At 31.3% G+C, this 19,767-nt stretch overlaps 2 protein-coding genes across 2 annotated transcripts; one reads left to right on the forward strand and one right to left on the reverse strand.

The window, feature by feature from the left end:
* Positions 1-684: 684 nt before the first annotated feature.
* LOC123905231 lies at positions 685-7,486 on the forward strand. Its single transcript, XM_045954852.1, has 7 exons — positions 685-850; positions 1,394-3,524; positions 4,697-4,752; positions 4,857-5,093; positions 5,224-5,515; positions 6,653-6,849; positions 7,226-7,486. Exons 2-7 carry the CDS (start codon positions 1,455-1,457, stop codon positions 7,377-7,379), a joined length of 3,006 nt encoding a protein of 1,001 aa, XP_045810808.1. The 5' UTR covers positions 685-850; positions 1,394-1,454; the 3' UTR covers positions 7,380-7,486.
* Positions 7,487-14,832: 7,346 nt separating this feature from the next.
* LOC123910313 (probable glycerol-3-phosphate acyltransferase 2) lies at positions 14,833-18,141 on the reverse strand. Its single transcript, XM_045961411.1, has 2 exons — positions 17,343-18,141; positions 14,833-15,943 (listed from the first exon to the last, which is right to left on the reverse strand). The coding sequence occupies exons 1-2, from the start codon at positions 17,925-17,927 to the stop codon at positions 15,056-15,058; spliced, it is 1,473 nt and encodes a 490-aa protein (XP_045817367.1). The 5' UTR covers positions 17,928-18,141; the 3' UTR covers positions 14,833-15,055.
* Between the last annotated feature and the right edge of the window lie 1,626 nt (positions 18,142-19,767).

Raw genomic sequence — 19,767 nt, forward strand, 5'->3', positions numbered from 1 at the left:
GGTTCATCACTAATCCATTAAAAGTGAATATGAAATAAGTTGCCTCTAGAATAGAGATCAGAAGCAACTTCATCTTATCAAGATTGTGATATAACAACATTCATCCTCACAACAACAAGCTAACATTCATCCTTTTTAATTTTATTTTATTTTTCTAAAAAATGGAAAATTTAATTTTTAAAAATAAGAATTAAATGAAAAATCCATGTATTAATCCACATCATAAAAAATGGAACATGTCATAAACAAATCATACTCAGCATCTGCGAAACCATCAAAAATAGAAAATGTCATCAAAAAATTCAGTTAAGGGATTCTTTTAAAAGTTTTCACATGTTGTAGGGACTAAAATCAAACTTTTTATTTTATAGGGCTAAAATCAAAACAAGACATAATTGTAGAGACTGTTTTCATATTTATTTTAAGTTTAATTTTTATATTTGGTTCCGTATATTTATTTTAAATTTTAATTTGATCTCTTACATCTAAAAAGTTTAAAGTTGATCTTTTTTGTCAAAACTCAAGTTGATCTTTTAAGCTTTATTTTATTTAAGAAAAATGTTAAATAGTACCCCAAACACTAATTAAACATATAAATATTAAAAATGTAAAAATTCATCTTATCTACATCAATTTTATTTTTTATTTCTATTTTTGGTATACGAGAACCCTTTTTCTTTCTTTGTTTCTTTTTATTTAAAGATTGTTTTGGTAGTTTATTTGTATGCTACGCTACGGAGTTCCCGCTTCTCTCGCAGTTCCTTTGTCCGAACTCACGTCCTCCCCGATCTCCATTTTCATTCTTCTCAAACCTTCTTTCCCCTTTTCATCCATTTTTCCCATCGGATTCGTAAGTTTTCATCTCTATTTTCCCCTTTTTATTTTCTCTATCGCTTTTTCCCTTTTTCGTTTCATAAGATTTATTTATTTTCTTTCACATTTAGTTACTAAATATAGATTACCTTCATCAACCTTACTTGTTAATTAATTAATTAGGTCACAAACCTGGTTTCTGAGTTTGTAATGTTCAACACTGTAAAAGCATTGTTGTTTCTTCACACTTGTATAATTCAATTACAATTTGGAATAATTTCAATTTTTAGGAAGACTTTAATTAAGGATGGTAATTGTCAAAATTAAACTAATTTAAGAAAAATAATTTGATTGTTTTGTGGTAATAATTGCAATTTCTGTCTCTTGCAGTAACTTTTACGGTTAAATTACAGTTATTTTAACTTTCTGGCTCTTACTGTTTTAACATCAGTATGCTTAATTGTTATGCTGAGTGTGTGGATACGATTTGGGTTATTATTTTAGCTTTGCATTCTAATTTTTGGTGTTAACTGGAAGATAACGATTTTATTAATTAATACGGTGTTTGAATTTCTTACAGTATGTGGGAAATGTGATTCTTGGCTAGATGAAATAGCATACCGGCTCTAGCTGCATTCGACATGGAGGATGAGGAGACTAATGAGGCAACTCATCGAGCTGTTGAGAAGTTAGATGGAGATGCTTTTGTCGTTCAGAATGAGGATTGGGAAAAACAATCAGAAGGGGAAGAAATGCCAAATATTGGCCATGATGATATTGAGTTTTGCAACGAAAAAGATGATGTATCATCAGGGTCGTTAAGTTCTCATCATGTTGAGAATAAGGAAGGAGATGCTTATGTTGTTCAGAATGATGATCATGAAGAATCAAAACGGGCAAAAAGTCAAAGTATTTCTCATGATGTCCTCGAGTATGAGAATGAACAAGATGATAAATCATCAGACACGTCAACTTCTCAAGATATTGAAAATCTTGACGGAGATGCTCATGTTAAGAATGAAGATCACGAAGAATCAAAACAGGCGAAAAGTCAAAATATTTCTCATGATGGCCCCAAGTATGAGAATGAACAAGATGATATATCATCAGACACGTCAAGTTCCAAAGATGTTGAAAATTTGCAAGGAGATGCTTATGTTGTTCAGAATGTCGATCTTGAAGAATCAAAACAGGCGAATAGTCAAAATATTTCTCATGATCGCCCTGAGTATGAGAATGAACATGATGATAAATCATTAGACACGTCAAGTTCCCAAGATATTGAAAATCTGGAAGGAGATACTTATGTTGTTCCAAGTGAAGATCATGGAGAATCAAAACAGGCAGAAAGTCTAAATATTTCTCATGATGGTCCCAAGTATGAGAATGAACAAGATGATAAAGCATCGGACACATCAAGTTCTCAAGCTATTGAAAACCTGGTAGAAGATGCTTATGCTGTTAAGAATGAAGATCATGAAGAATCAAAACATGTGAAAAGTAAAATTATTTCTCATGATGGCCCCAAGTATGAGAATGAACAAGATGATATATCATCAGACACAGCAAGTTCTCAAGATGTTGAAAAGCAACAAGGTGATGCATTTACTATTCACAATGAAGATTACAACAAAGATTCAAAGGAGGAAATATTTGAAACTATAGATTTTGATGATGGTCCCGGGTTTGAGAACAATCTAGATGATATATTAGATAATATATATGGGATGGTAGATGTAGAGACTAATACTCCCAAGAGGAAGATAGACAATGTGATTGAAAAATGGAAATTGGCTAATAGAGTAGGTGTGAATAGGGATTTGCAGTGTGAAACTCAGGAAGAAAACATGGAGACCAGTTGTAGTTCTGTTCCCAATGAAATGTTTCAAAATGACTTCGCGAAAGAGAAGGTTGAAAATAGAACTATGGATTCATATTCACCACAAATGACTCGTGAAATAGAGACAACACATGTGGTTGAGAAGGCTGTAGCGCTTAAAAACTTTGTGAGAGAGAAAAGTATAGTAGCGGTCTCCACTCTGCTGCGTCGATTTTCTATAAAATTTGATGAAGATTATGTGTGTAATTCTGATAATAAACGTAATAATGTTTCAGATTTAGTATTAGGAGACAGTGAATCCAAAGAGGTTCCTGAGAAAACAGCAGAGAAAATGACTTATCAGATTGAAGACGAACCGGTAACTGAAGGTCCTCTGCGACCCATAGCCATGAAAGGAAGGATTATACTGTACACGAGATTAGGATGCCGAGAATCTAAAGAGGTTAGAAGATTTTTGTATATGAAAAGGCTTAGATATGTTGAAATCAACATTGATGTGTACCCTAGTAGAAAGATGGAGCTGGAAAAGATTTCTGCATCTACTTCTGTTCCCAAAGTTTTCTTCAATGGGATACTAATAGGAGGCATGAGTGAGTTAAAGACCTTAAATGATTCTGGCAATCTTGATGATAAGATTGAATTCCTGATAACTGAATCACCATCATTTCAAGGACCATTTCCACCACTTTCTGGAGAGGATGATGTGTCCAGTAGTGGGGCAATTGATGAATTGGCCCTAATTGTCCGCAAAATGAAAGAATCTATTGTTGTGAAGGATCGGTTTAGCAAATTGAGAAGGTTTACTAATTGCTTTCTTGGCTGTGAAGCTGTGGACTTCTTATCAGAGGATCAATATTTGGAAAGGAAGGAGGTAAGCTTGATCATGAGTTTCAAGCTTAGCATAGTCTTGTCCCCTTTAGAAGTTCTTGCATGAATGAATCCTTAGCCCTAAGGTATAGTCATTGGTTGTGTTGATCGAATTTGGTTGTCCTTGTCATAGATCATCAATTCTTAAAGCTTAAGCTATTAGGTGAAAAAAATTGAATGTTTTTATATCTGTATATCTAATATGACAGTTCAACTTGTAGTTCCATGGTAGTGGGAATGTAGTTCTTATTATAATTTCTTTATTAAGATATCATTACGTATGTTGGTTACTTTTTGTCGGGATTGTTTTCCTATTACTTCTATCCTTTTTACATTTATTTGCCTACGGTGGCTTTTGTTTTTATTAGTTCATTACAACCAAAAAACAAATGGTATCACTATCGATTTCTGGATTTTTTTTTATCTGGCGGTTGTTAGATGTATAATTTGATGATATGATTTGGTTGGTTTTTAGTGGTCTCTGTGGAAACTATCTTATTGCACATGTTGGTTCAGTTTTATTTGTTATGTAGCTTGTTCTCTTTAAGTTTCATTTTTTGTGCTTGCAGCAATGGCTCTCAACATTGATTTGTGGAACCATGTTTTTTGTGATTTATGTAGGACATTTTATGTTTTGACTTGGGATAGCAACCCCTCTACCCAAAAAAGAAATTCAAACTTCCAGAAACAGTTACTTTCTTGAACTTTGCTCATGCCTCTTCGTGTTAAACTTTGGCATATTTTCCTCTGTACCACTTGACTAGAAGGGGAGATAAATTTTTAATGTAAAACATCAGGGTAGTAAATGCCTCGGGTCTATACTTTGGTGATACTTGAACAAAATATTGGGGGTGAGTGTATTGAAATTTTGAAATCTAGTCATAGCAATAAATTGACGGTGTTTTCCTGCACGTTGTAATTTGATTGACGTGTCTCCAAGTTAGAATTGCAAATGCATTATAATTTAGGTCAATCTGATTAACTGATTTCCCTCTTAACAAGTATGCCATTAAAATACATTTACTGGTAAATCTGTTCATTTTGAAATTTTAGTCTTGCTACATTTGCAATGGCCTGGTCGTGCATATCAATCGCTCTATATGTCTAACTAAAATTAAATATTGCTTCATAATATCTTTTATATCTTCCTAATTCTTGTCTGGTCTGGTTGTATAGGCTGTTGAGTTTGGACGAAAGCTCGCTATCAAGCTCTTCTTTCAGCATGTTCTTGAGTGAGTCCAAGTATTCTCGATTTTGTATTTCCACTTTCTGGTGTTTTAATTGTACTGTTAAAGAATTGGCATCCTTACATGCCTTAAATTGTTTACCTTTGCAGTAGTGAGAATCTATTTGAGGATGGCAATTACTTTTATCGGTTTTTGGATGACGATCCAATTGTGGCATCTCAGTGTCAAAATATTCCAAGGGGAATAATTACTGTGAAGCCTAAGCCTATCACAGAAATTGCATCAAGGCTGAGATTCCTGTCCTATGCAATGTTTGAAGCCTACGCCTCTGAAGATGGACGTCACGTTGATTACAGAAGTATGCATGGAAGTGAAGAGTTTGCAAGGTTTCTTTAATATTAACCATCTTTTTCCTTATACTTTTAAACTCAGAAGTTCCATAATGACGAAGATCCATTTAGTTATCCATAGAATGTTTTCGCTGTTAGTTTGTTACTTACAAAACCATTTTTCTAGGTATCTAAGAATCGTAGAAGAGCTACAAAGAGTGGAAATATTTGATTTGTCTAGACAAGATACGATTGCTTTCTTTCTTAATCTGTATAATATGATGACCATCCATGCAATCTTAGTATGGGGTCATCCAGCTGGACCACTAGAAAGAAGGAGATTGTTTGCAGACTTCAAATATGTTATTGGTGGGTCCGCCTACTCACTTTCAGCTATTCAGAATGGCATTTTGAGGGGGAACCAGCGACAACCATATACCCTTATGAAGCCATTTGGTGTAAAAGATAAACGTTTAAAGGTAAGTAGTCCATATTTTGTATTCTTTCAACCTTGAAAATGAAAGACCTATGTTTAATACCAAAGTCAGTAAGAAGTTTAGCGAAAGGCCTAAACTCGCCTCCCCAATTAGTTTGAAGCCCCTTAAGTGGTGTTTGAAATTGAGTGTGAACCAAGGTAAGGAACTGTTTGTAACCATGTAGTGCATAAGGTTTGTGTTTCAGAAAGTAAATCCAAGTAAACATAGTGAAAGTATCAGAAAAGCTAATGTAATATTGGTCACATAAGGAAGGGGTTGGGGAGGGACCCCAAAAATCCCTATGCATAACCACAAAGGGACTAGTGCAAAAGTAATAGATAAGTTCATACAATGAGTTTTACTTAAACAACAAGCATTGCAAAATACAGAAAATCGATTTATTATTGTAGGGAATACTACAAAGATTGAGAACTTGTTTAACAATAGCATTAGGAGCATGCCCTAAGCGAAGGTGCTACTGAGAAATAATACCACCAACAACAGTAGAGTTTGAAAACGAAACATTATTATTTGAACACAGAAATGCTAGAATTGCTAAAAGCCTAAAACTGAAAAGAGAAGGCTCTATGATACCATGTTTGATTTAGAGAGTTGAGAGAATAAAAATTCTTTTATTGATCAGAATATCCTTTATGTTAATTTACTAGCTAGATGCAGGAGCTCTAGTTTATTTTGACTTGAAACTTGTTTTTTAATTATTTTTATTTGTGTGGTCAAGTGATTAGCATTGGACTTTTTTAATTGACTGGAGCATGATGCTTTTTAATGATGCTTAAACTCAAGATTGCTAATGCTTGCAGCTTGAGCATCAGTAATTTGCCTTTAAATCTCGTATAATGAATAGGGACTTACGTTCATCATCTTTTTAGCCATCATATTATATTTCAGTAAAACTCTCCTTTTGTTGTTATCATTTGAGTTCCATCTTTTATACATTTCTTCCCATATTATGTCGCTATAGTTGCTATCTACATAGGGTAGATTTGGTTCAATGATGGAGGTGCAAGATGCAAGATGATGTTGCCTACAAAAGACTTAAAATGATGTTTTGGTAGGGTTACTTCATCAGTAAAGCTACCGACTTGATGCTAACTTTTCACTCCTTTTTTTTTTGGTTAGGTGGCCCTCTCTTCCCCAGAGCCTCTCATTCATTTTGCTATAGTATGTGGTACTCGATCTGGGCCTCCACTTCGGTGCTATTCTCCTGGAGACATTGACTCAGAATTAATGGATGCAGCTCGTAATTTCCTTAGAAATGGTGGCATTTTGATAGATTTTACTGCAAAGGTTGCATATGCCAGTAAGATCCTTAAATGGTAAGTTCTTTGAGACTCTAATATGATTGATGTTCTGATAGGTAAACTTAAACCAAGAACAACTTGAATATTTTTATTCACAAGCACATTATCTCAGTAGGAGAAGGTAGAAATTTGTGACCGTTGTAGAACATCCCTTGAACTAAATACAATTACACATATGAAGTATCATCTTCATACATATATGCAAATGCTCCATATACTGGTGAAAATCCATTTAAAGTTTGTAATTCATTTTAGAGACGTAAACACGACATCTCAACTGTTTATACTACGTAACATATATTTAACAAGTACTCTCAAGTTAACTGTATCTATAAAGTGTATTAAATGTTTTCTTTTGGGGATTGTTACAATGTATTTTTTATGAATTCAGGTTCAGTATAGATTTTGGCAAGAATGAGGTAGAGGTTATGAAGCATGTATCAATATACTTAGATCCCTCTGAGTCAGAGCTATTGTTTGACTTACTTGCCAGTTCCGAGTTGAAGGTGATATATCAGCCTTATGACTGGGGATTGAACTGTTAGTGTGTTGTTATATTAAGTTTTTGTAAATATGACATTGATATTAGTCCTAATTAATATTCCTATGATATATTAGATATTAGCATTATAGTAATTAACATCACATTTTACTTCTCTTTCAATTTCATACCTCTATTAAAATTTACTTGGCAAAATAGATATCACAGAAAATTCATTCTTGACTTGCCCTTTTTCGGACCTGGATTTGCTGCAATAGCAGAACAACACAGTTTACCATAGTTACATTAATTTTAGATCGGACGGATTAGATTATTCACTTAGTCAAGTAATTTCATCTGTTGATTTTGATCGGATGGTCTATAGTTGTAACTGCGTTATGTAGTTACGGCTGGAAATCCATTTCCCCCTTTTTCATGTCTAGAGTGTACATAACTTTTAGGCACTAAAATTGTGAAATACAACTTAGAATGGTCCATCAAATGTACTCTGCATTCGTGGGATATTGAGCCATGGCAAGTCATCCATTTATATTTTGGGAAATAATTTTTCGACATAAATATTTTGTGCTTGCTTAATTCAAATGGATCTATAGTTGTATGCAGTTCAAAGTAAGCATAAAATTAGAGTATTACTCTAAATAAAAATACTGGTTAACTGAATCTAGAAGTTTCAACTTACAGGTCGAGTCACTACCCCCATGAACCTGTCTTTTAACACAAATGGAACACATTAAAGTTCTTATATATCATGCAACCAAAAAAAAAAAGTTCTTATATATCAAGTTGTGTGAAGAAAAAGGTTAGGGATAGTTAGATTTTTCTACATATATTGGACAGATATCTTTTCTCTTCCAATCGTGTTTCTTTTATACCCCTCGAATTTCCAATTTTGCCCTTGCAAAAAAAATCGGTTTCTAGAAATTGATTTTTTTTGCCTTGAAATTTTTTTTCGATTTCTAGAAACCAAAATTTACTCTGAATTTGCACTAGAAACAATTCAGTTTTTGTGAACCGAATTTTTCTGCAAGGGCAAAATTGAAATATTAGGGGTATAAAAAAATTATGAGGTCAGAAGAGAAAACATCTTGAACATAATTGGTCCTAGGAGTAACCGAAATAAAGGGAAGCATCGCTTTGTAAAAATTGATTACGATCTATGAAGTGCTAATTACATTGGAACAGTTGTTATTTTCACACACAAATTTTGACAAAAAAAAAAAATTGAAGAAAAATAAATATATATTAACACAAAATATGGATAGGGAAGGTTTCTACTTTTGTGTACGAAGAAAATTCGTTGAAAGATAATTTACCTTATGTCTCACAGATTTTTCAATAGAGATTAATTATTAACGGTAAAATTTTTGTACCTGTAACATGCTTTATATTTTTAAATTTAAATTAGAAAATTGATGTTTAGCAAATTTATACAAAAAGAAAAAATCCGACCAAAAGCTAATTATTTTTTATATATTTTTATATTATAGTATGTATGATCATTTTTATTAAAATAAAAATAAATAAAACCCTATATAAATATAAAAACTAGTAAAGCATTTGTTTTCGTATAATTGAAATAGTTATCCACAACAGTTAAATAAGCCAAAAATAAAAATCAACTAATTATGTTGAGTGACTGTTTCAATCCTACGACATGATGATAATAGGGATGACAAATTGGCCAATGCTAGGGTGGGAGACCATGATAGGTCTCTCACCGGTGCACCGTATGACATGTGGTTAGGATTGAATGTGTACATGATATTATGGTGTACTGTCAGTATTATATTATTTATATTTTTTTGAAATTTTTCCGGAAAAATGTTTTCTAACTTTTTTCGGGCACAAAATTTTTCGATTTTTTCTTTTGGAAAAAATTTCCCAATTTTTGGGGGAAAAAGTTTCGATTTCAGATAAAAGCAATTCCAGAGTTTTTCTGGGAAAAAAATTTTCCGTTCTTTTTTCGGAAAAAAAATGTTTTTGCTTATTTTTTTTTTATGGAAAAAGTTCAGATTTTTTCCGAAAAAAAGTTTCCGATTTTTTGGGGAAAATAGTTTCGAAATGTTCACCTAAAAATTATTGTCGATACAAAAAAAGTAAAAAAATAGAAAATATTTGAAACTTTTTTTCCCGAATAAAATATTGGAACTTTTTCAGAAAAAAATCGAAAACTTTATTTTCGGAAAATATCCGAAACTTTTTTCCCGAAAAAAGAACGGAAACTTTTTTGTTCAGCAAAGACTCCGAAATTGTTTTTTTTTCTAAAATCGAAACTTTTTTCCTCAAAAATCTGAAACTTTTTTTCCAAAAAAAAAAATCAAAAATTTTTTTCAAAAAAAGAAATTGAAAACTTTTTTTTTTCAAAAAAATTTAATAAATAATATAATACTGACAGTACACCATAATATCATGTACACATTCAATCCTGACCACATATCATACGGTGCACCGGTAAGAGACCTGTCATGGTCTCCCACCCTAGAATTGGCCTGACAAATTGGGCCAATCCATCCCGCAACAACCCACCCATCAAAAGTGGTGTGAGGCAGGCCATATAGAGGTAGTGAGTTCAATATATAACTCCGTTCCATTTTATGGTGAGTCGACGGGCTATCCCACCAATTTTTTAAATAAAATATTCACAAGGAGCTTCTTAAAAAAAAATATTCACAAGGACAATATGTAAAAATAATTTAATTAAAGAACAATTTATGTAACAAAAATATGCATCTAGTGAGTCTTAAAAATTATGATTCGAAAGTTCATAAATACATCTTAAAATATCTAAAAAAGCCAACAAGACACCAAAAATAAAAAGTTAATGAGTTCACCGATTTAAAAAATATTAGGAAATGAGTTTAAAGTCACAAACGTAATTTTTTTAAATTACTGTAGTCAAATATTTAAAACGTTTTTTTTTAATTTATGAGTCAAATATAAGAGAAAATTTAAAAAGTTGTTTGTAACTTATGTAAAATTTTAAATTAAAAAGATGTTTTAATATTTTTAAAAAACGTTTACAAAGTCAAAAAATTGTTTTAAAAATAAATAAAATATTTTTTAAAAATAGCTTATAAAATGATTTTTTAATAAAAAAAATAGTGTACAAATTTTTAAAATTTTATAAACTATTTTTTTAAAAAATAGTTATTAAACTATTTTATAAAAAAAAAACATATTTTCATTTTTTAAAAAAAAAAAATTGAAAACAAATATTTTATAAACGTTTTTTATTTTTAAAACATATATTTTTTGTAAGAACATTTTTTATCTATTTTAGAAATATTTTTATAATTATAACATGTCACAAACAATTTTAGTTAAAAAAGTCAACGAGTGATTATCATATGCAAAAGGTGATAAACTTGGGGACAAAAATTGAGCAATTGCAAAATTTAGAGATTAAAATCGAACAATTAAAAGTTGTGGGCCAAAATCAAACTATCAAGCCACTTTTGGAGTAACTCCCAGAGTTGGTTAAAAATGGTTAATTCTATAATTTATAAGTGATTATCTTTTTGGATCTAAAATCTCTAATCAGAAGAGCTTGAACGGATTGTTGATGGTGGACTCTTGATCTGCAACTCTCAAATGTGGGAGTGTACATACAAACTTTTCGACAAGAGAAATTTTATTTCAACACAATATTCTAACCAAAATACAACAAAGTTTCACTTTATGTTTTTTTTAATATTTTTTGCATATCTCGATAATTGTGCATTGAGTGGAGAAAAGTTGTGTCGTGTTTTTGTCCGATCTTTTTGTGTTCATATAACACTACTCTTTCGACAATCAAGAAATTAAGTGTCGTAGTTTGAGATTTTGGTGTTAGAAAAGTATCTACGTAACATGAGCTTTTACCATGACTTTAAGATTTATAATATATAGTGAGGAAATTAGAGTGTTAGGTCATGTGGAACTTTCTCTTGGATAGCTGTTTCCTTCATAGATGGTGAGGATTGCCTCTAGTATATAAACACTTAGTCAGGTCATCTATCAACCGATGTGGGACTCTTAACACACCCCCTCACGCCCAGCACTATTGGGCTTGGTGCGTGTATATAAACGGTGGGTGGCCCGATAGCGGAAACCTGATAACAGGTGGCCCAGCGGATCGTGGAGAGGCTCTGATACCATCTTAGAAATGAGTATTGAGCCTAATTCATCCTTACAAAACCGGCTTGTAAGGTGAGGATTGCCTCTAGTATATAAACACTTAGTCAGACCATCTCTCAACCGATGTGGGACTCTTAACGATTAGTATGTGGCGTTCACTTGATGGCCCGAAACAAGTGTATATAACATATAGTACTTATCCTATGCACAAAATTATTATCGGAAGTTGAAGAAATCAATGTGCTTTAATGCTCCAATCAATCAATGTTTTATTATTAATTAATTTTAATAAAATCATTAAATAAAACCATGTTAGATTATAATCTCCCTTTCTCAAAATTTATTCACCGACATCAACTAGTACTAACTTCTACTTAATGTTCATATATCATATCATTATCATTGTCTTTGTCAATTGCATGTGGATGCCATTGGTTCCCACATAGTAATTTAGAAGACCTTTTTCAAGTGTGGCCAAAAACACTCCATCGATCGAGGGATGTCTACTTTATTTTTTCATTGATAAGCTTCCAAAGTGTACTTAGCACCAGACATTTTTTTTTGAGAATGCAAAATTGAGATATGCTCAGAAAACTTATATGTTAGCAGGTAGGGGCTTCGAACTTATATGCAAAATTGAATATTTACACCATTGAATCAAGTTATATGATGAGGCATATTGACTCAACAGTGAAAAACACATTTATGAATAATACAAGACTATTTTACTTGTACACATAATAAACAAAACTTGAAAAGATTATCACCGCATTTGTATATTGTATATGAGGTATTAAACATTGCAAACAATGTCTCTTGAATTTTGGCTTTTTAGTGTAATAGGATTTACGATCGGTCAATTAGGGTTTATGCCTGACTAGCTTTTATCTTCATTGTGGCCGAACAATGGCCAACTTACTAAAATAATGGATGTCACATTGCTCTCCGCATCATGAACGTGCTCGCCAAACCTTTGACCACGTATGGGTATATGTACACCTCCTTTGATGCATGAATTATAGTTTAGGTCATGGATTCTCGTACTCGCACAGTGATGGGTTGATCTATAGGCCCAATATGATATGGGCTGAGTAAATGTCCCTAGAGATAGCTTCTCTTCTGGCCCTCCATGTTTCTTATAATGTGTCCAATCATAAGACATTAGGTTTATGAGTCATCTTACTTATAATGTGTCCAACCTTCACTTTTTCAAACAATGTGAAACTTAACTTACTCACACCTCATACTTGTCACACAATTTTTTCTCATTCATTTGTCTTTCCACTCATCCTTAACACTTGCGTTGAGGTTACTTGAACCTTCAATTCCTCTTTTTTAAATCTTGCACCAATTGTATTATTTGAATATCACATTTAAGATATCATAGGTGATTAACGTATATATGTTTCATATGTTTTATAGTATTACATAAATTTTGAAAATACGTACCCCACCAAAACAAAAGGATGCCGTATTTGAGTTTCATTTTGATGTTCAAATTTCATTTTGCACTAAATCAACATAGTTAAGTAAAATGGAGTTTCACAAATTGACCGTTCAACATAGTTAAGTAAGTAAAATGTATAATTTCACAAATTGACCCTTCAACATAGTTAAGTAAAATGTATATGGTTTCACAAATTGACCCTTAGAATTGTCGTTATAGGTTCATATTCGGTTATTCTTTGATGAGACTTTATAGGTTCATAAAATTATTTCTTAAATAAAACATATTTGATAAAAGAAAATTATTCGGTTATATTCTTTGAATTCAAATCATTACATTCACTATTGAAATCATTATATTGATATAAAGGAACCATTGGAAACATTTTAAATATAGTGGATCAACTTGAAATTTAGATTTCAAAATAATGCAAGGGTAATTATGTAACTTGATAATTGTGTCCTGAGTTCCGTGTTTTGACATGTTTTTTAGGCAACGCATGAAAGTAGCCTTTTTCTTAAAAATGTGCAACAAATTCAAAAATGTTCCCAGAAGTGTCATAGGAGACGTTTATCAAATGTTGTCATAATAGTGGCACTAGCGTCCCCAAATAGATTTTCGGGAACATTTACGAGGGTTGCAAAAACAAGTGTTGGGCTTAGGAGCAGGGGCGTATCTGGGTTTTAGGAGACCCTATGCAAAATATAAAAGTGGTCCTAAATATAAAAAAATTAATTTTTTTTAAATTATCGATTTAAATTGCGTATAATATAAAAAAAATCATTTTTATTCTTGTAAACATATAGATTATCAATATTAAACCAATTGCATCAAATCAAATGGGATAAGAAATACAAAATAATTATCTTTGTATATAATGTCAAAAAAGAACCTCCTAATCTAAGTTTAAATTTTATGGAAAGAATAAATGGACTAAAACTATATTTACGAGCATAGATAACTAATTTATTGATACTCATATGATATTATATGAACATTAACAATATATAACTATTAGTTTAGGGCCTAAAAATTAATCTATTAATATACATCTGATATTTTATAGGTATAAATAATATATAAGTAATATTATAGGACCTCAAAATTTTGAGCCGAGGCCCTCAAAATTTTGAGGCCCGATGCCGTCGCACACCTTGCACGTATATCTAAGCCGCCACTGCTTAGGAGTAAAGCATCCCGAGGTTGGCACATCTTTGACCCACGACGAGCTTTTTATCTCGTACCAGCAAGTATAAAATGTTGCCTAAACTTTTTTTACACTACAATTTTGACATGTTGCGTAAAAAAGCAAATATTGTAGTGTCTACAACAAATGTAAGAGATCAAATATACAATTAAACTTAAATTTTAATCTAATTTATATTTATAAAATATATGATATACATTACTAGTATATGAAAAAATCATGAGGAAGAAAGAAATGAAATATTAATCGGGAAATATAAGAATTATTGTGTCACTTGTATTCTAGACCGGGTCGAGGCCAAATACATGCGGCCCAAGTACTTCATGTTCAGCCCAATTCAACTCTATCTTGGTGGCTTCTTGCGCACGTTGTCGGTAAAAGATATCGTTATTCCTGTATATCGCCTACAACGAATACTCTTCCTACAACGCCATAGGACCATTGGATTCATCTCCAATGACTTCCCTCCCTCAATATAAGAACAATACTTTTGCACCAAGGTACACAATTCAATCACTATTCACTTCACTCCTCCTTAATCACATACTAAATTGAGTGTTAGAGTGGTAACCTGTTTTGTAGGTACAAACCGTGAACCATCTTTCCTATTTAAGCAAATTTATTTCATTAATGTAAATACTGTTTTAAAAATAAAACTAAAATATTTTTGCCACTATATAAAGCAAAAGAAAAATAATTTTCAACAACTTGAGTGACAGTTAATAATTCTCAACACAACAACTACAATACCCTATATTTAATGTCAAGAAATATTACAATATTTTAGTCACTACTGTATATAACAACATAAAAATAAAACTATAAAATATAAAACTCCTCACCACACTATCACTGACCCACTGAATAATTTTCACCAATATTTCAAACTAAGATAACCATAAGGAGGTTGAGATATAAATGTTACACACAAACACAAATGAACTTGTAGTTACTTTGCAGTTATTAACACACCTTCATTACCAGCCAAGATCATATATTTGTCTTTCCTAGTCAAATTGGTGCAACCAAATCCCAAACTCTTTCCAATTTCATTTTGAACAAAATTGGCAACTTCAACACAAGATTTTCCACCTTCTTGACATGTTTGTGATGTTGGTAACCTCTCAAGGATTTTAACAATATAAACAGGATTTGGATTCATGTAATGAAAAAAAGCATCCAACCATTTTTGTCCACTAGCTGTGTTTCCATAAAACATACTAACCTTAACATCAACAGCAACAGGAACAATATCATCAGTTAGTTCAGCAAATAAAGGACTAAACCTTAACAAATAAGGCTCTCTACAAGTTGTTCCTTCTGGACAAACAACAAGGTTTCCTTCACTAAGCATTTTGTCCATCGATTTCCTGTCTCGGTCTTTGTCACGCGTTAACCGCGTTGTTCTAATTGGAGAAATAATCTCCATGACTCTGCTCAAGCTGTATGTGACTGTTGAGAGTGGTTTGTTTATAGTGTGTGAAATGTAAAGTGGATCAAGCAAAGTTCTATGGTTGCACACATAAAGCATATTCTTTTGATTTTTTTGGTTTTCGGTCGAAAAGAACGAGCTTTGAGGCCATGAAACTGTGCTTCTTGTCCCTGAAAATGCTAATATTGGAGCTGATACATTAAAAGGCAATGAAACACCAAATATAACTCTGAAAATGCCAAGAAATAGTCCAAGTGGTAACCACATAAACATGATTAGTGAAGATATTAGAGTTGGCTTGAAAGCTAATCTTCCATCATGGAAAACCAATGGCTTGGGATAACACTCTCTTGGTAGTAATCTCCAATTTCTCCTCTCATCAGACCTTAACATAAAGCAAGCCTTCTGCAATAATAGAGGGGAAAAAACCACCAAAATTTATTATTGTTAGGCTTAAAAAAATATGAAGTGTGTGTTTGGGAAAGATAGAAAACGGTGTGGTCATTGCATTACGTACAACCCATCAATTGAAATCGGACAATGCAAATTTAACACTGGCAAATGAATTTAAAATTATTTATCAAAATCTGATGGCTGAGATTCAACTGTAGTCACTATTTGATCGTAGGAAATCCATTTTTGTTATCCTGAGAAAACCAAAATACATATTTGTTTGGTTCTGCCGTGAAAAAAAAAATTGATTTTGAGTGAATTGATTTTACAAAATTAATACTGTCTAGATTTGAATTGAAGATAAAGTGATTTATGTTTCGATATATTATTGTAAAAGTGAATTGGACAATAAATTTCAATGTAAAAATCATATTTAGTTTCAAGTAAGAATCAATTCCGAAGACAAAATTAATTTTTTTCGAGAGCAACCCAACTTCATTTTTAGGTAAATTATTAAGAGTAGTAAGACATGAGAAAGACATCTAGTAACACTAATTCTATACATCTTAACTCATATAATATTAAAAAATGGGTTAAATATGTTTTAAACCCCTCTAAATATTAAAAAATATATTTTTAGTCCTTCTATAAATTAATTTCTTTCAAATTTTGACCCCTCTAAATTTTCAGTTTTCAATTTATTCCCTATTGTTTTTTCAAAAGTTTACGTGTCATTTTATAAATGATTTTTATAAAAAAATATTATTATTAAAACCTAAAAATATCATTAGTTTAATTATTTAATATTTAATTTAACAATTTAACCTTTAATTTAAAATTATAGATAAATTGAGGAAAATTAAAGATTAAATAGTTAAATTATTGAAGTAATAATATTATAAGATTTTAACGATGATATGTTTTTTTAAAAAAGTCATTACAAACATGATACATGAACTTTTAAAGAAAAATAGAGACTAAAATTAAAAACCGGAAATTTTGAGGAACCAAAGTACGAAGAAATTTTTTAGAGTGACTAAAAATAAAATTTAATATATTTAGAGAAACCAAAAATACTTTTAACTCTAAAAAAAACAAGAACTATATAAAGTGGGGGTCAAACTTTTTTTTTGTTCTTAAGTAGAGGATGGACCTTATCCCAAGAGAAAGTTATTTAAGAAAAAATAAAATAAAATATAAACATAAAACAAAATCGAACATGTCAAAATTAATTTTACATCTCGGAATCAATCTGGATAGCTTCCGACATCGTCAAATGTGGAACCAAACATTAGCTGTCAAGATTCAGAAAAATCCTCGTGCTGTTTTATGAAACATATTTGTGATTCCAAAGAAGCAGGACATGTGTGTGAAGTGTGAACATGTGTGTGTCCTAAATAAAAGACCATACCTTATAATGAGGGAAAAGTTTCTGGTCAATATACTCAATATGGCTACCAACAATTCCAATGCTATTGTCTTTGCTTGTTAGGAGTACTTTAACATCATAGGAAGTGGTTGGTTTATGTTTCTCAAACAAACCCAAAAAGTAACCATTGAAGGACTTTATGTCTCTTGCAATAATAGCTTCAACACCTAAATAATCTTTCAAGAAACCTTCAACCATGATTCTTGGTAACTTACTAGAAGCAACTTTTCTTTCACAACACATAACAGCTTCAAATCCTTCCCAACCAACATCTTCTAAGTAGAACTTTGGAAGAACAGCTGTTCCTATTCTAAATGTGTCCTTTTTTATGCCAAAAAATGTTATGAAAACCATAATTTTTAGGCCTAGTTGATACTCACCAACTAGCCATACTAAAGGGTATGAAAGAAACAGGACGAGAGATCTTAGTATTCCACTAGCTTCAAAAGAAACTAGCATGAAGTAAGGGAAGAGCGAAGTGGATCTTAGAAGAGTACCTTCAAAATCAAAAACTAATGTTTTGTTTTGAAGTTTAGATGTTTTGTGAACTAGTGGAACGTTTTTCATTTTACTATGGTTGATTGTGTTGAACAAAGGAAGGAGTTTTAGCTATTGATGTTTTTTTGGAAACCTTTGGAACAAGTTTATAAAACATTTAAACTTCTAAACTACTGGTTGTTTCTCAATCAAATAAATCAGATACATTGCTTTTACAATGAACCTAAAAAATGATTTTTTTATTTATAATAGTGATCGAAGAAAGTATTTATCTTTTGTCATTAAGTATAGAGTGAATGACGCTATCTTTTTAGGGTTGGCTTTGGTCTATCCGTATGGAAATTTATTTCATTTTAAGTGTCAATTAGTCTATTGTTTTTTATTTTTTGTAAACAAATTAATCTATGATATATGGGTCAATATCGATATTTGAAATTTGAATACATTAAGTCAAGAACGTTTAGATGAAATATTATGTCTCTTCCAACTTAAATTAACATACTATGTTTAAATTCAATCTTACCAATACAACAGCATCAAAAAAAAAAAATTTGAAAAAGAAATTTGTCATCCATTATGATCCTAATAATTTGATATATATTTCTCTGAATTGTTTTTTTTTTCAATAGCTCAATAACTAGACGGACTCAGTAAACGACCAACATCTTAATTTTTATTTAATGGCAAATTGTTAATATATTATTAATTGTTATGTTAGTTTTTTTTTAATACACTCTGAAGTCCAAAATATAAGAGAAAAATTATATTTTAGATTCATTAAAAATTTAATATATCTAGTTCATAATTAAGACCAAATACATTAGATTTTTAATGAATTTAAAAAGTAAATTTTTTTTTATATTGTAAGGACGTGAACCTTTACCATTCTTTTAATTCTTAAATTAAACTAGTTCAACCAGTTGAAATACTCACCTCACCCTTGTATGACATTTATTTTTTGTCAAGCACATGATTTGACATCTTAATTGCGTGACTATGGATAATCTATTGCAGGCTAATTCTAACATGAAAGAGTGATGGAAGTGGTGCATGGTGCACAAATTCTCAATAACACTATAACGAATACGAATTTTACAAAATCCACCGTTGGATTGAAAGATTATATCATATAGATCATCCATAATTATTTTTAGAAAAATTGAAAATCATTTGATATGTTATTGAGACCCGTCAAGATTAACGGTTTATGAGTTTTTATTGAATACCGTTAATTTTGATGGGTCTCAATAACATATCAAATGATTTTCAATTTTTCTAAAAACAATTATGGATAATCTATATGATATAATCTTTCAATCCAACGGTGAATTTTGTAAAATTCGTATTCGTTATATTATTATTCGGAACTTGTGCACCATGCACCACTTTCTTCACTCTTCCATGATAGAAAAAGCCATCTATTGCATCCTATATTTATTGATTATGGACCAATCTTAATCGGGTAATTTATGTCCTAAACTTTGTACCTAAAATGGGTTCACCAAAGTTAAAATATATATAAGCCTTTCAATCATAATCGGAGGGTACAAATCTGCAGTTTAATTGTGTGATAGGAAATAATCCATTTCCTCAAAGCTCTAACCACATGGTTATCTCACAAGTGTTGACACCAAATTGTTTAAATGTGAAGTTTACAAATTTAAAGTCACAAAAAGCCAAGAAATAAATAAAAGAAGATTAATACGTGGCAGAGTGGTCATTGTCCATTCAATATTTTAGACTGAGCCTAGCCATCAACTTTGGGGTTACATTATTAAGTTACATAATTACATTTACGTTTTGGTAGCTGGAAAAAAGGACAGTGATGAAATGCAGACGACATTAATCATTCTCACCAAAGGCAGGGAGACAAACACGTATTCTTAGTTTGTATATGCGGTGGCGACAG

The sequence above is a fragment of the Trifolium pratense genome, linkage group LG2, assembly GCF_020283565.1.
Source record: "Trifolium pratense cultivar HEN17-A07 linkage group LG2, ARS_RC_1.1, whole genome shotgun sequence".
Classification (NCBI taxonomy): Eukaryota; Viridiplantae; Streptophyta; class Magnoliopsida; order Fabales; family Fabaceae; genus Trifolium; species Trifolium pratense.